Consider the following 16,229-nt stretch of genomic DNA (forward strand, 5'->3'; position numbering starts at 1 on the left):
GACCCCTAATACACATTTCACCCTGACATGCTTTGCCTTGTTTGAGAAGTCACCCATGTGGAGAAGTAAGCATTAGTTAATAATCATTAGTTAAAAATTTCCAATTGCACTATTGACTGTCTCTAAACTACAGATTTAAGTCATTCAAATTCCTCTAGGTGAGATTTCTGTAAAAGAAACATTAACAGGTCAGTAAGTTTAGCTCAAAGCTCTGGAATAAGAATTCATTCAAGCCTTTTCTAATCTACTTGTAAGAAGCAAGGAAGCAAATTTTAAATCATTTGAGTATTGACTTTTTATTATTAGTCACTGTTCATAATTTGTTTCAACCAAAAGACAATACACACAGAATTCTAATGCATCCCATGTAAATGTTTACATCCATTTTATTCCTCACTCACCTCTAAGACTTATCATTTAATTTTAAATTTTTTTTACATCTCAAAAATATGTCTGCAATAATTAGAATTAGCCGTCCCACTTAGAAACAGCCTTTAATATTTTTACAGTAAAGAAGATGTGATGGGGCTTAATGAAAATGTAACTTACAACAATTATGAAAGAAAAGGACTTTACAGGGACACAGTGGGAGTTCACAAAGGAAAGAGTTCAGAAACTCTTTCCCATGAGCCCCTCCCCCCCCCAGATAGAAAACAAAAACAAAACACACAAAGCGCAACAGCAGGTTCCAAAAACAAAAACGAAAAATCTCCAATGCTCCATCCTGAAGCCAGAATCAGCCTCATGGAAGTTCATGAAGCAACCGTGCAAGCTGCTTCAGCACGTCCTTCTGTTTAAGTGTCCGGGTCCTGGAACCCTGCAGATGGAGCCCCCTCACTACTATTGCTTGAAAAAGAGTGATTCACCTTCCACTTCTACAAGCAGCCCCACCTTCCTGAGCCAAAGCTGGTCAAAGTGTTTCAAACTTCACGTCTTTTCCTCTTCAGTGACCCTCCCCACTCCCAAACGCATAAACACACAGTCATGAACCACCTCTCCACCAACCACAAATTTGTGAATATCCACTTTTTGCTCTCTAGCTCTCACTTGGTTTAGGACTGTGTGGATAAAATACATTCACTAGAAAAAAATATACACATTCAAACTCTTTCTTCCCCCTAGTTCTTGTGGCCCAAATATTTTCCAATGCAGAAAATAATCAAGTTGAACCTCAAACAGTATCCCCTTCCAATCTCTTCTAGAAGAATGTAAAAATGTAAAGCATGTTTATACAGTAGATGGAAATACTCAAACCATTAGTGCTGAACAGTTTTAAATGTCTACTCTCTTATATGAATGAAATACATCTTTAACCTAGTAAGAGGAAAGAATCCCCTCCCAACTGTTACACTGAGGAATGTTTCTTTAAATGAGAAAGACCTTAAAAGGAACAGATGATCACTACACACAGCATAAAACATTCCATGACTGTCCAAATCACCTCAAGGTAACAGCACCAGAGCATTGTGGGAGAAGCTTCTCGGGTAGAGCACCCTTCCTACAGTTTTTTGAGATTACTTAGATTAATTCTCCCTCAGGATTACTTTGGGGCTGGGGGTAGGAGTGACAGGAAAGAGGGGGAAAATGAGGTAAAAGTGCATGTGAAATTGTCCAAGTATGTGTAGGCTCACTGCTTATCACCCTGGAGTTATTAAAACAGCCATGGAAATCACTCTTTCCTCACAATGGCTCTGAAGTTGTAAATCTATTCAAATTTGCTCCCCCTCGAATGGTCATACCAGGGAAAGAAATTACTGAAATGTGTAAGTATTCATAAAAATTAAGAGATTTCTCCTTTTAGCAGCAAGGCCAAGTACGAGGAGAACTTATTCTGATCCTAGAAACTAAGGCACGCTGAAGCTTTCAAAGATCCAATTACTTGGAACAGTCTTCACAACCATCAGTATCCTAGGCAGTTTTTTGGCCACTAGTTCTTCAGTGTGGTGCTCAGTTTCACTCTCCAAAACCACTTCATATTCTAGGCAGCACCCCTTGTGTTAAGGCCATGATTTTTATCCCTTTATCTAGACAAAGCTATGAATAATCCTATAACTCTACCTCGAAACTATAATCACCCATGGAGATTTGTTACTATAGTAGACCCCTTCCAGCTCCATTAGCTAGCACTGTCTTCTAGCATGGTCTTCAGCAGGTTTCTGAGATCCAACTCAGTCCAATTAAAGAAACTTGAACTGGTCAACTATAAACGTGAAAGAAAATAAAGCCTCTAACACAAAGAGGAATGTTAGATAAATTCTATTGAAGAAATCCACCAATATTATGTTAACCCTATCATGTTTCACAGCATTAAGTATCCATCCAAGGAAATCAGTCTGCAAAGAAAGCTTAAAAGGCTGTATTTTTCATCGCACAGGCAGAGCAGCTGTTGGAAATATACACTAGTCCGCACTTGCCTTTACTGAAAACTATGCACAAGGTAATATCCTGTTCTTGACTCAATCAACCATTTACCCAGTAGAGTAAATTTTAGCAAATCTTGCTCTTATATAAGACCAGAAATCTTCCCCTTTGGAGCCTTTTAGTTCAACCCCCATTTGTCAAATGTTAGGAATAATCTAGCATCTGATACAGAGCTAGATTTGACAAGACACTGAAAATTTTAAGTAAAGGCTTGGGGAAGTGAAGGGGGAAAAAAAGATATTTGTACCCAGGTTTAAGACCAGAGCCAAAGTAGTCATTATACTGTAATCAATACAGTAATGATTGCAAACATTGTAAGAGCAAGGTGGGCCTGACTTTTTCTTTCTTCTTTTAGTGTATCAGACATGGCACCTGTGCACCTGAACGTACACGGTACATTCAATATGTGCCACAGGAGTCATCTTACCTCACTCCAGCAACTCAGCATTAAGGTTTGATAACACAAGGGTCCTTTCTAAAAAGCACTCGGCACTCTCACTAGTTTAAAAAGCTCCAGACCTCAGGTCTTTGATGCAGATATTCATGAGATTGGCTACTCTCAAGACACCAACTTCTCAGACTCAGGAAAGGATATGCCTACCCTATGGTGTCCATAAGACCTCCTCTCATACGGGGGCAAGGAAGCTACAAGGCTTCATTCCAACACCATAAAGTACAATATAGGAAAGATTTCTTTAACCGCGTGGTCTTTATTTCAGTGCCAGTGTTACAGATACAACACAAATGTTCCAGTTAGAAGAAGGAATTCAAACGGAATGCCAAGGTCCAAGCCAGGCTCAGGAAATAAAAAGGAAGGTTTGGAATCATGAAGAAGATGACTCCAATATGCTCTAGGATGAGTCTGATACTTACTCTTCCTATGGGCAAAGGTGCTTTTTTAAAGGAGTCTGATCTTAAAAAGCTAACTCCTCTTTCCACCCATTTACCATAGTTCAACAGGCAAGTTATGGGCTTAGGAGAAACTTTTAAAATTTGTGGTGGGAACAGGGGCATTAATAACAATATATCCTTTAGAAATTGTTCACTTTGCACTTTCAGGGGAATCAATTCTGAAAATCATGGAGAATATTCATGACTACAGCTAAAGAATGGAGAGAAGGGGGAGCTGGAAGAGCCTTGGGAGTTTCTATTACAAATAGAGCACCATATCCTTCATGCCAAATCTCAACAAAAGCTCTTTTTAACTGCATCTGTCCAGTGTTTAAAATAACCTCTCCAGGTCTACCCAGTTCTTGGTAACAAACATACATACATGTGTGTGTCTGTGTGTATACAGCAATGCACAGAAAAGGCTACCAGGAGCCTAATGCCTCTTTCAAACATTGGGGGAACCAGTAGAAAAAGGCAGGGCTCCCTAAAGTCCATTTTTACATTTCCGTTCTGAATGCCTGATGTAAAAAGCGCCTGAAGATAGTAACCCAGCTAGTGAGGAATGAATACCCCACCTCGCCCAGTCCACAGAAAAACACAGTAGAAAGAAGGGGCAACTCTTTGCTGCACAGACAGAGTGAGTGTTTTCTTGCCATGGATTCTAGTCCTCTCCTCCAGACCAGCTGCTTATTTCCTCAGGGGCCCAGGGAATGTTGATTCTGGCTGTAAATGTGGGACGGGTGGAGAAGTGCGGACAAAGGAGAAGAGGAGGAAGAGTGCAAAGTAGCCTCCAGAAGCAGCCAGCCTCAACAGTGGAGGAGAGGAGATTCGTCTTTGACAATGCTTCAAGGTCAGCGATAACTTCAGGAAAATCCTCCTCAACAGTTCTCTTCAGCTCCTCATGCCCATGGTACAGTTGGGGGGGACTTGCCAGCGATCACAACCTCCTTCCCAGAGTTCCTTTGATTGAGTGGGACAAGAATGAGAATGGTGCCCAGGCCTTCATTGCCAGGACTGAGGGGGAAAGTTGTTCACCTCTGCTAGATCTTGCATTGCTGAGCCCTTGTGGTTATATGTGAGCTTGATCCGCATTCGCAGCTGTTGCTGTGGAAGAACAGAGAATTACAAATTATACACTGAAAGGAAATCTCTAGAATCTATGTGGGCCACAAATAGACTTTTTTTTTTTTTTGACAGAGAGCACATGTGCAAGTTGGGGAGGGGAAGAGACGGCGGGGGGGGGTTGGGGGGGGGCAGGGAGAATCTTAAGCAGGCTCCAAGCCCAACAGAGGGCTCAATCTCCAACCCTGGGATCATGACCTGAGCCAAAATCAAGAGTCAGACACTTAACCAAATGAGCCACCCAGGCACCCCTACAAAATAGACTTTTAATCTCAAAGGAAACAAATTATTTTACAGCAAAGCTGTCTCTTAAAAATGAAACAGGCAAACCACCACCATCCCTACTGCCTAGTACTCTGGCCAACATCATGCAGTCGAGTAGAGAAAATGCATCTCCAAAACACATCATCAGCTCCAATCCTAGAACTGCATTAATGGGACAGAACCACTTGGGAGCATTTCATAGTCACACTGGCTGAGTGCTTTTCAAAAACATTCAACCTTTGGATCCAAGCTTCTAGAAAAATGAGGTAACATAGTCATCTTACGCTCTACATTCAGAGATACTGATGTTCTCTGTAAAACCGATAGTAAATGTGAACATAAACTGTTTTGTTCCCAGGACAGAAAAAAAAGAGTTAACTTATGGTAACGGAAGTCATTATAAGACAGCTCAATTATAAATCCTTTTGACTTTATGTGGCAGATTTCAAATATTAATGCACTAAGAAAATTTGTACTTTTATGTATCAGATCATCAAAGGAATCTATGCTATGCTATAGGCAGATACTCCAAAATACATTGCATAGCAGAGGAAAGGCAAAATGTTTTGTGAGAAGGAAATATCGGCGTTATTAGACACTGCTAGAAATCTTTCAAGGTGAAGAAATTCTCTTAACCATTTTCAAAACCTGTTTGAAAACGAGTCAATTGATGACTATTAAAGAGTCAATTTCTTCTTTGAGAAGATGTAATGAAAATATTGCTTAATTTCAGTTTCTAAAGCTACTTTTCATTTGGCTGGTTCATTAAAAATGCTTCTACTTTTGCTGTGAATACTTACTACAGTAGTAAATGTGGATATATGGGGTTGTACAGATACTTTTACCCTAGACTGCAACTTGTGTAAAGATTAAAATGTCTAACCTTCCACTCTTCTGCAAAGAAATTAAACCTGTAAGCCTCCAAATTCTTTAAAGCTGCATTTTAATAAGTTGCCACTAAACCATTTCATGTGTCTGAGCTGCATTTATTATCTAATCTACAAAAGAATAAAGAGGTTAGAGTAGACCTTTCCCAGATTTCTTCTATGAATATGAGTCAAAAAAAAACCTAGAGAACCAAAGCAAAATTTTATTTCAGGAAATATGCTTATATTTCGCTCAGATATTGCCTTCAAATGTCCTACTCACCTTCTGTGGGTTCAGAACTTTAATGACTTGTGTGATGGTCCCCGTATTAAATGCTGGGACAATGCTGCTACTAGGAGACAGAAGCTGCAGCTGGAATGTCTGTGGGGAACAAAGGGCACTCTTCAGAAAAAATAATACACTCAATACTGTGTCAGAGATGTCAACAAATAAAAATGTCAAGACACTAAGATGATTATTCAAGTAACAGGTTTACCTACTACTATGCTCTATTTGTTTTCCAGATACCAGCAATTCATAGTATGTGGGCTGACTATAACCTTCATGTTATTAAAAAAAAAAAAGCCACTGTTAGGTCTTTGATCATGAAAACTAGCAATGAGCCACTCTCCTCTTTACAGCAAAAGGAACTTTAGCCTACCACTTTTCAAAAGGTGACCAATTCTTGTTTTGGCAACCTCACTTAATAGTAACTGATCAACTACGCAGGTAAAAAATGGGTGTCTGTGGCTAAAGAAAGCTAGAAAAAAAAGAAAAAAACCTTCTAGAAATAACAAACCAGCATACCATTCACCAACTACAGCCCTTTATGCTTTGGTGTGAGTGGGATCAGGAGAGTTGACCTTTTGTTTTCTAAAGTCTACATAATCTGGAATGTGTCAAAGGCTACATGACAGAGGTAAAGGAAAAGCTGGAAAGAGCCCAAATGTTAATATGTATGTGGAATACACCAGGATCTCTCCATTAGTGACACAGGGATTAAGAGAAAAATTACGTGCAGAACTAGCCTATACAGCAAAAGACCTGGAAAAGCCAAATGCCACAATTTTTAGTGTAAGTTTCATATGTTTGTTCACAGAGAAGAGATAAAAGTGCTGTAAGATAGGTCAACGATAATTTTTAGCACAATATAGTATATATATGTAGCGATTCTACATACTAGGATTTTTTCTTTTTTAATTCAAGTTTATTTATTTTCAGAGAGACAGCACAAGCAAGGTAGGGGCAAAGAGAGAGGGGAGAGAGAGAATCCCAAGCAGGCCCTGCACTGTCAGCGCACTGCCCGACACGGAGCTGGAACTCAAGAACTGTGAGGTCATGACCTGAGCTGAAGGCAGACGATTAACCGACTGAGCCATCCAGGTGCCCCTATACATTAGGATTGTTAAAATCTTTCCTCAATAGTGTAGTCTTCTAAAATATTAGAGAGTGATCATCATCATGGAAACACAAATCAAAACCACAATGAGATACCATCTCACACCTGTCAGAATGGCTAAAATTAACAACTCAGGCAACAACGAGAGATGTCAGCAAGGATGTGGAGAAAGAGGAACCCTTTTGCAGTGCTGGTGGGAATGTAAACTGGTACAGCCACTCCGGAAAACAGTATGGAGGTTCCTCAAAAAATTAAAAATAGAACTACCGTACAACCCAGCAACTGCACTACTAGGTATTTATCCAAAGGATACAGGTGTGCTGTTTCAAAGGGGCACATGCACCCCAATGTTTATAGCAGCGCTATCAACAATAGCCAAAGTATGGAAAGAGCCTAAATGTCCATCAATAGATGAATGGATAAAGAAGATGTAGTATGTATGTGTGTGTGTGTATGTGTGTGTGTATGTATGTATGTATAGGTGATGGGAGTATTACTCGGCAATCAAAAAGAATGAAATCCTGCCATTTGCAACAAAGTGGATGGAACCAGAGTGTATTATGCCAAGGAAAATTAGTCAGAGAAAGACAAGTATCATATGGCTTCATTCATACATGGAATTTAAGATACAAAACATGAACATAAGGGAAAGGAAGAAAAAAGAATATAAAAGCAAGGAGTGGAACAAAACATAAGAGACTCTTCTAAAAAAATTTTTTTAATATTTATTTTGAGAAAGAGAAAGAGAGAGAGAGAGAGAGAGAGAGAGAGAGAAAGCGAGCTCAAGCAGGGGAGGGGCAGAGAGAGAGGGAGGCACAGAATCCAAAGCAGGCTCCAGGCTCTGAGCGGTCAGCACAGAGCCTGATGTGGGGCTCGAACTCACGAACTTCAAGATCATGAGCTGAGCCAAAGTTGGATGCTTAACCGACTGAACCACTCAGGCACCCCAAGAGACTCTTAAATACAGAGAACTGAGGGTTGCTGGAGGGTTTGTGGGTGGGGGGAAGGGTTAAATGGGAAAGGGGCATTAAGGAGGACACTTGTTGGGATGAGCACTGGGTGTTACATGTTGGGGATGAATCACTGGATTCTACTGCTGAAATCATTATTGTAATACATGTTAACTATCTTGGGTGTAAATTAAAAAATAAATAAAAATTAAGGAAAAAAAGAAAAAATATTAGAGAGGAGAAAAAAGAAAGAGGGGAAAAAGAGGAAGAGGAAGAGGAAAGAAGAGAGAAGGAGAGAAGAGGGGGAGAGTGAGAGAGAGAGAAGGGAAGGGGGAGAGACACAGAAAGAGATGGGAAGAGGTGGGGCTGGCAGAGAATGAGAGGAGGGAAGTCTAGCCATCTGTAAGGACCAAAACTTTACTGTAAGAGTAAAGAGATTTAGTATCAACTCACAGACTTATCATGTTGGGTCTTATCATAATTCTATTGTCAAGATGGATGATGTAAGCTAAAATATTCTTTATTTATTTACATTATTTCATCAAATGTAAAATGCCATTAATTGTAATTCACACCATTTTATGTACCCCTGAGAAAGATAACAGGTTACCAATTAAACTATGACAAAGTATTAATTTTAAAATGCATCTCAATTTCAGAGATAATAAAAAGTGAAAACAGTAATAGAACCTATAAAATATGGTATTTTGAAGTTCAAGATACATCATGACATGCAAGGAGGTATTGTAGAGTACAACACCAAAAATAAGGCTATGCTTTAATGGCAGAGGTGATATGTTGCTAGTACACAGCCTCAGGTAACAAGTGTAAAACCCTAAGTTGTAGCAGCTAACATTTACTGAGTAATGAACACATGAAAAGTGCTTAAAACAGTACACAGCACATAAAACTCATCTAATCCTCAAAGGAACTCTAGGAAATAGACATCATTATCACCATCCCCTCTTTGTAAAAGAAGAAACTGAGGCACACAGTTTAAGGAACTTGCTTAATGTCACACAATTAGTACTGAAACCACTCCATTCTCCTAAAACATCTACATTACTCTAGTTCCTAAAAAATGCAATTAAAGGAGGCTTTTGCAAAATCAACAGTAACCACAAATAAAATGTCTTCAGTTTTCAAAAATGTGTGGTTTGAATGTCACACTTCACATGTCACTGCAAAGATAAGGTTAGCTTAGTCTAAACCAAGGGCTGGCAGAGGCGCCTGGGTGGCTCAGTTGGTTAAGCATCCGACTTTGGTTCAGGTCATGATCTCGCGGTCCGTGGGTTCGAGCCCCGCATCGGGCTCTGGGCTGACAGCTCAGAGCCTGGAGCCGGTTTCAGATTCTATGTCTCCCTCTTTCTCTGACCCTCCCCTGTTGATGCTCTCTCTCTCTCTCTGTCTCAAAAATAAATAAATGTTAAAAAAAAAATTTTTTTTTAAACCAAGGGCTGGCAGACTATGACCCATGGGCCAAAAATGACCTGACATCTTTTCTGTAAATAATGTTTTACTGGAACATTTACTGTGCAACAAAGCCACACTGCTTCATTTACATGGTGATTATGGCTTTTTTGTTTTGAGAGAGAGAGAGAGAGAGAGAGCGAGCTCTAGCAGGGGAGGGAGAGAAAGAGGGAGGGAGGGAGAAAATCTTAAGTGGGCTCAACACTCAGCAAGGAGCCTGACACAGGGCTCAATCCCATGACAATGGAATCATGACCTGAGCCAAAATCAAGAGTTGGTCACTCAACCACACAGGCAACCCCCTTTTTTTCCACTATAACAGCAGAAATGAGTAGATGCAACAGAGATCATATAGCCTAAAATACTTACTATCCTATCCTTTACAGGAAAATTTTGCCTATTCTTCATTCTCAATACACCGAACTTTTCATTATTCAAAGATGGGACATAAATATTCCTTAAACTAAGATCTGGTATAAATAAAACTAAGCAGTCATTGTATCAATAGTAAACTAGGTATTAATGAAGGAGGAATGACTGTTTCTTTCACTCAAATAGTGAGATGAAAACTGTCAATTCTGATCCAGTGACTAGAAGAGAATACCAAATAAAGTCCTTCCTCTTAATGAACTTTAATTCCATGTTAGTATTTGTGTTTTTCAGGTGTTTACCACTGTATTTCTGAACTCCAACCTACCCTACATGCCCCTGAGCATTAGTAGACCACCTCACAGAATTCTGCTGTGAATCTCATTAGCTATAATCAGAATGTCCTTTATCCTTCAGGAATAACTGTAAAAATATTTAAAGTATTTAAAGTAATATTTAAAGTAAAAAGTATTCATTAAAAATGACATACTTTGGGGCACCTGGGTGGCTCAGTCGGTTGAGCATCTGACTTCGGCTCAGGTCATGATCAGTTTGTGAGTTCAAGCCCCATGTCGGGCTCTGTGCTGACAGCTTTGAGCCTGGAGCCTGCTTGGGATTCTGTGTCTCCCTTTCTCTCTGCCCCTCCCCCACTCACACTCTGTCTCTCTCTCTCTCTCAAAAATAAACATGCTTTAATGAACCATAATAGTTACAGTACTGTTAATTTGGATTAAACCTGCAAATTTGATTTAACCTCTAAAGCTTAAAATATATCCCTCAACAAATGTGTGACAAAAAATCAATCTTTAATCAAAGGAAAAAGACAAAGACAACATTGTAGTACCTTTGGTACTGCAGCTTGGAAAACAAAGTCTGTCATGTCCAGCTCTGTGCTGTTGGAGGCCTGTATCGTTATCACTGTGACACTAGGGTTGGTATTTGACCGTTCAAAGGTGAATTCTATCTTCAAGCCATTCTTACTGTATGCTGTGATGGAGGGGATGCCTGGAAAGCACGGGAAGATCAGTCTAACTGCAGTCAGCTTAAGGCTTGCAGAATTATTTTCTTCTTCAAGAACCACCTCTCACTGATGGTGATACCAGTAACCATACCTGTAGTGATGTCATTGAAGAGAGGCTGTGATGAAAGCCCATCCAATAAGAAAGGAGGCTGGGATATCTGTGGGACTGAGGCAGGAGCAGGAGTAGCAGCCGGAGCACCTAAATGAAGCATTCCAATGGTAAGTCAATCTTAGCCAGCATGACAAAGCTCACCAAAAAAATACAGGAGAAAATTATTGGATCTCAGATTAAGAGAAGGATTCTTTTTAAACAAGATGCAAAAAGCATAAACCATAAGAGGAAAGAACTAAACATTCAAATACTTTAAAAAGAGTAACTCTTATTTAAAAATACTAAAATAAAATAGACCACAGGCAGGGGAAAAATATTTGCTACAAAACAGCAAATGGATGTGTATACAGAACTATAAGGATTTTCTACAAATTGGTAAGAAAACAAGGTAACTCAATTTATTTTTTTTTTTTATTTTTTTTTTCAACGTTTATTTATTTTTGGGACAGAGAGAGACACAGCAGGAACGGGGGGAGGGGCAGAGAGAGAGGGAGACACAGAATCGGAAACAGGCTCCAGGCTCTGACCATCAGCCCAGAGCCCGACGCGGGGCTCGAACTCACGGACCGCGAGATCGTGACCTGGCTGAAGTCGGACGCTTAACCAACTGCGCCACCCAGGCGCCCCATAACTCAATTTAAAAGTGGTAAGCACCTATACAGGATGCCTGGGTGGCTCAGTCGGGTGAACATCTGACTCTTGATTGCAGCCCAGGTCATGATCCCAGGGTTGTGGGGATGAGCCCTGCACTGGGCTCCGCACTGAGCGTGGAGCCTGCTTAAGATGCATATTCTGGGGGCGCCTGGGTGGCGCAGTCGGTTAAGCGTCTGACTTCAGCCAGGTCACGATCTCGCGGTCCGTGAGTTCGAGCCCCGCGTCGGGCTCTGGACTGATGGCTCAGAGCCTGGAGCCTGTTTCCGATTCTGTGTCTCCCTCTCTCTCTCTGCCCCTCCCCTGTTCATGCTCTGTCTCTCTCTGTCGCAAAAATAAATAAACGTTGAAAAAAAAATTAAAAAAAAAAAAAAGATGCATATTCTGTCTCTCTGCCTCTCTCTCTCCCCGCCATGCCCCTCTACCCCCTCTCCCCTGCTCACACTCTAAAATAAAATTTTAAAAAAGAGTGGTTAAGAGATATAAACAAGCAATTTGCAGAAGAGGGAACCTGAATGAAAAGAGAATCATATGTAAAGAGATACTCAACATTACCAGTAATGAGGAATACAAAGTTTAAAACCACAATGAGATACTATTTCACATCCAACAGAATGGTGAAAATTTCAGTGTCTGATAATACCAGATACTGGTAAGAATAAGGAGCAATGGGGACTTCTAATCTCTGCCATAGAGATGTAAACCGGTACAAACTGGAGAACAATTTGGCAACAGGAGAGCTGAACATGATTATTCCTCTAAATTTCCTCAACATCAGGGTACCTGGGTGGTTCAGTTGGTTAAGCATCCGGCTCTTAGTTGCAGCTCAGGTCATGATCTCACAGTTCATGGGTTCAAGCCCAGCATCAGGCTCTACATGGACAGCACAGCATCTGCTTGGGGTTCTCTGCCCCTCTCTCTCTGCCCCTCCCCTACTCACACGCTAGTACTTTCTCTCTCAAGAATAAATAAATTTTAAAAATTTTTAAAAATTAAGTTCTTTGACCTCAAAACTATTGAAATTTTAGGCTAATTGTTTGCTGTGGGGGCTTTGTGCCTTGTAAGATATTTACCAGCGCCCCTGACTTCTACCCATTAAATGACAGTAGCATCCTCCCAGTTGTGACCATCAAAAATATCTCTAGACACTGCCAACCCCTGATGGGCAAAACAATATTTTCACCATCATAATAATTTAATAATATTTTTATTTTACAAGCTAAGTAGATCAATACATTTATTAAATTTTATTATTCTTTATTTTTAATTCTTTTTTTTTTTTGAGTGTGTGTGTGTATCAGTGGAGGAGGGGCAGAGAGGGAGGCAGAGGATCCAAAGGGAAGCGAGCTCTGCAGTGAGAGCAGAGAGCCCAACGCAGGGTTCGAACTCATGAACTGTGAGATCATGACTTGAGTCACCCAGGTGACCCTAAATTTTATAAATGTTAGAATTTTAACACACACATACACACAAACCCTGGGAGGGGTGGTATAAAATGGGTGAAGAAAGTCACCAAATTACCATTTTTATTTGATCCTTCCAAACAAGAACAAGTTGAGGATCATGCAAGTGATAGTAATGACCATGAACTGAGAGAAATCAGGAATACAAGAAGACGCATAAGAAAACACAGCAAAATAAAGAATGCCTTTTAGGTGTAAATAGATTTCAAACTACTTATGAAATTAACTGCATATATATATACCTTTTCTTTTTTTTTTTCAACGTTTATTTATTTTTGGGACAGACAGAGACAGAGCATGAACGGGGGAGGGGCAGAGAGAGAGGGAGACACAGAATCGGAAGCAGGCTCCAGGCTCTGAGCCATCAGCCCAGAGCCCGACGCGGGGCTCGAACTCACGGACCGCGAGATCGTGACCTGGCTGAAGTCGGACGCTTAACCGACTGCGCCACCCAGGCGCCCCTATATATACCTTTTCAAAAAGGATTAACAAAGTGAAGTAAAAGAAGGCTAGAATCTTTTTGTTTTTTAACTTATTATTTGAGAAAGTGTGTGCAGACAAGCACTAACGGGAGGGGCTCAAAACCATGAACCATGAGATCATGAACTGAGCCAAAAATCAAGAGTCAGACTTAAGCTTAACTGACTGAGCCACCCAGGTGACCCACGAAGCAAACTTTTTAATACAATGTTAGACAACCATTTAAAACTATAACTGTGAAGATTATGTACTAACATGGAAATGCTAGTATGTCAATAAGTAAAGTGTATCATCTATACATTGTGGTTTTTTTTTTCAACGTTTTATTTATTTTTGACAGAGAGAGAGAGACAGAGCATGAGCGGGGGAGGGTCAGAGAGAGAGGGAGACACAGAATCCGAAGCAGGCTCCAGGCTCTGAGCCAACAGCACAGAGCCCGATGCGGGGCTCGAACTCACAGACCGCGAGATCATGACCTGAGCCAAAGTCGGACACTCAACCGACTGAGCCACCCAGGCGCCCCTATACATTGTGTTTTAACTAAGGGGTTGTTTTTTCCATATAACCAGTAGAGCTATGGCATTTGAGGATTTGGAATTACTTGTGAATGACTCAAAAATATATGACAAGTAACACTTTGAAATTTTGTTAAGACATAAATATAAACCATAAGCTCTGGGAGGATGCTGTTAGGAAAAACCATTTAGCCAGTCTAGATGACCATCCAAAATCTTTATTCTATGGCTATTTTCTATTTGAGGCCATGTATGCAGTAACACGTCATTATACTTGAGACAGCAATTATATGTGGGGCGCCTGGGTGGCTCAGTAGATTAAGCATCTGACTTTGGCTCAAGTCATGATCTCGTGTCGCAGTTCGCGTGTTTGAGCCCCACATTGGGTTCTCTGCTGACAGCTCAGAGCCTAGAGACTGCTTCTGATTCTGGGTCTCCTTCTCTCTCTCTGTCCTTCCCTGGCTTGTGTCCTTCCTCTCTCTCTCTCGTTCTCTCTCTTTCAAATAAAACTTAACAACAACAACAAAAAAGACAGGAATTACATGCTACAGTGATACTCTTGGGCTCAGAGGTTCATAATATCACCGAATACATCAGCAATTACTAATGTCTACTATATATAAACAAACGTAAGAAAAAAACATTCCCAAATAAAAAGTTAAATTTGAGTATTATAATTATGGACAATTTTCTCCATCCACTGCTTTATTAAGAGAGAGAGGAAAATAGGTTAACATCTCTCCACTCTCCTTAGCCACTGAAAACTAATCAGGAGTAGAAAGAAGTGTAGGAAAAGTGATGTATTACAACAATAACTAAAAGCAGAAGTGACTTGGGATCTATTTCTTTTGTAGCCTGAAAAAGAAGTCCTTTCTATCTTAGGGGCGCCTGGGTGGCTCAGTCGGTTAAGCATCCGACTCTTGATTTTAGCTCAGGTCATGATCCCAGGTTCATGGGTTAGAGCCCCACTTTAGGCTCTGCACTGACAGCACAGAGCCTGCTTGGGATTCTCTCTCCCCCTCTCTCACTGCCTCTCCCCCACTCATGGTCTCTCAAATAATAAAAACAAAAACTTAAAAAGAAAGTCCTTTCTATCTTAAATACAATGGGAGCAATTTATCCTCCCAAAACTAAAAACTGGATTTTAAGGAATTCCTATGAATTACCTCTAGAACATTAGCATGGTAGCTTATATCCCAGATATTCTGAAGATTCTATTCCTACTTCTTACTTAGCCTCTCCCATCTTTAAGTGATTCATGTGCCAGAAAGTCTATGTTCAGTGCAGTTTTTCCTGAAGGCCTTTATCCCCAGCCAAGCATTAAATAACTCCAGTCTGCTCTCACCTGTAAGGTTGATGTCTCCCAGCAAATCGAGAAGTTCTCCACCAGCAGAAGCTGGTTTGCTTGTAGGTACAGTTGGAATTACAGGTGTTATGTCATTTCCTCCCAACAAATCCAATAAATCATTGGCCTAAACAAAGAAATAGTATCTCAATTCATTAATCATTTGTCTAATCTGTATCTAAGGCAAAGCTTTTTCAAGACTTAAAAATAAGGAAGAGAACCATGAATCAATCTAGGAACACTGAAGGGAATCAGCTAAGAGATAGGTCATAAAGAACTAACTATAATATCATGAGGATTCCCAGATAAGCAAGTGAAAAGCTACCTGGCTGGTGGGCTGTGGCCCAGAGGGTGGTGGTTTGGTCTCTAGTGGAGCTGGTTCTGTCTCTCCATTTGTCTGCACAATCTCAGTAGGGCCATTTGTGGTCACTTTTTCCATGACAGGCATTCTCTCAAGCAGGGCAGACCTAGAAGAATCTGACGTGGTTAAACTCTAGGCAGTTAACCTAGATTCCCTACCCAAGAAAATCACTGTTACTATATTGGAGTCAAACATGGACAGCCATCTCCCCTCCCCACCCTGTAACACACACACTAAAATAGAAGGTGGATTACAAGAATACATGACCTAAATTCCTAGCTGGATTAAGGGCAGGCAAGAAACCTTGAATAGACAAACTGTCCACCTAAATCCCAAGAGACTGGGATTTCTCAGTGGTAGAGAAATTGGAACGAAAGAAAGGTAAATAAGTAGGTATTAACAATCTCCAATCACGAAGATACTGCGTAACAGAGGGGGGAAAATAATCATGCATCACAAAGTTAAATATATGAGATTCTCTTGAAAAAACACAACTTCCACTTCTTAACCAAATAAAATGGAAAATGA

At 40.4% G+C, this 16,229-nt stretch overlaps 1 protein-coding gene across 2 annotated transcripts in view; it reads right to left on the bottom strand.

Annotated features, from left to right (window-relative positions):
• Window positions 1-277: 277 nt before the first annotated feature.
• Window positions 278-16,229, bottom strand: part of AP1G1 (adaptor related protein complex 1 subunit gamma 1) — an 80,616-nt gene continuing 64,664 nt past the window's right edge. For both annotated transcript variants that reach the window (XM_086689003.1, XM_086689004.1), the window contains exons 18-23: window positions 15,666-15,807; window positions 15,341-15,467; window positions 10,866-10,973; window positions 10,598-10,758; window positions 5,848-5,946; window positions 278-4,416 (exon numbers count right to left, since the gene is read on the bottom strand). In XM_086689003.1, coding sequence (XP_086545129.1) covers window positions 4,315-4,416; window positions 5,848-5,946; window positions 10,598-10,758; window positions 10,866-10,973; window positions 15,341-15,467; window positions 15,666-15,807 — 739 coding nt within the window. In that variant the 3' untranslated portion in view covers window positions 278-4,314. The remainder of the gene's footprint in view (window positions 4,417-5,847; window positions 5,947-10,597; window positions 10,759-10,865; window positions 10,974-15,340; window positions 15,468-15,665; window positions 15,808-16,229) is intronic.

This window comes from Puma concolor, chromosome E2 (assembly GCF_028749965.1).
Source record: "Puma concolor isolate L17-30 chromosome E2, mPumCon1.1.hap2, whole genome shotgun sequence".
Classification (NCBI taxonomy): domain Eukaryota; kingdom Metazoa; phylum Chordata; class Mammalia; order Carnivora; family Felidae; genus Puma; species Puma concolor.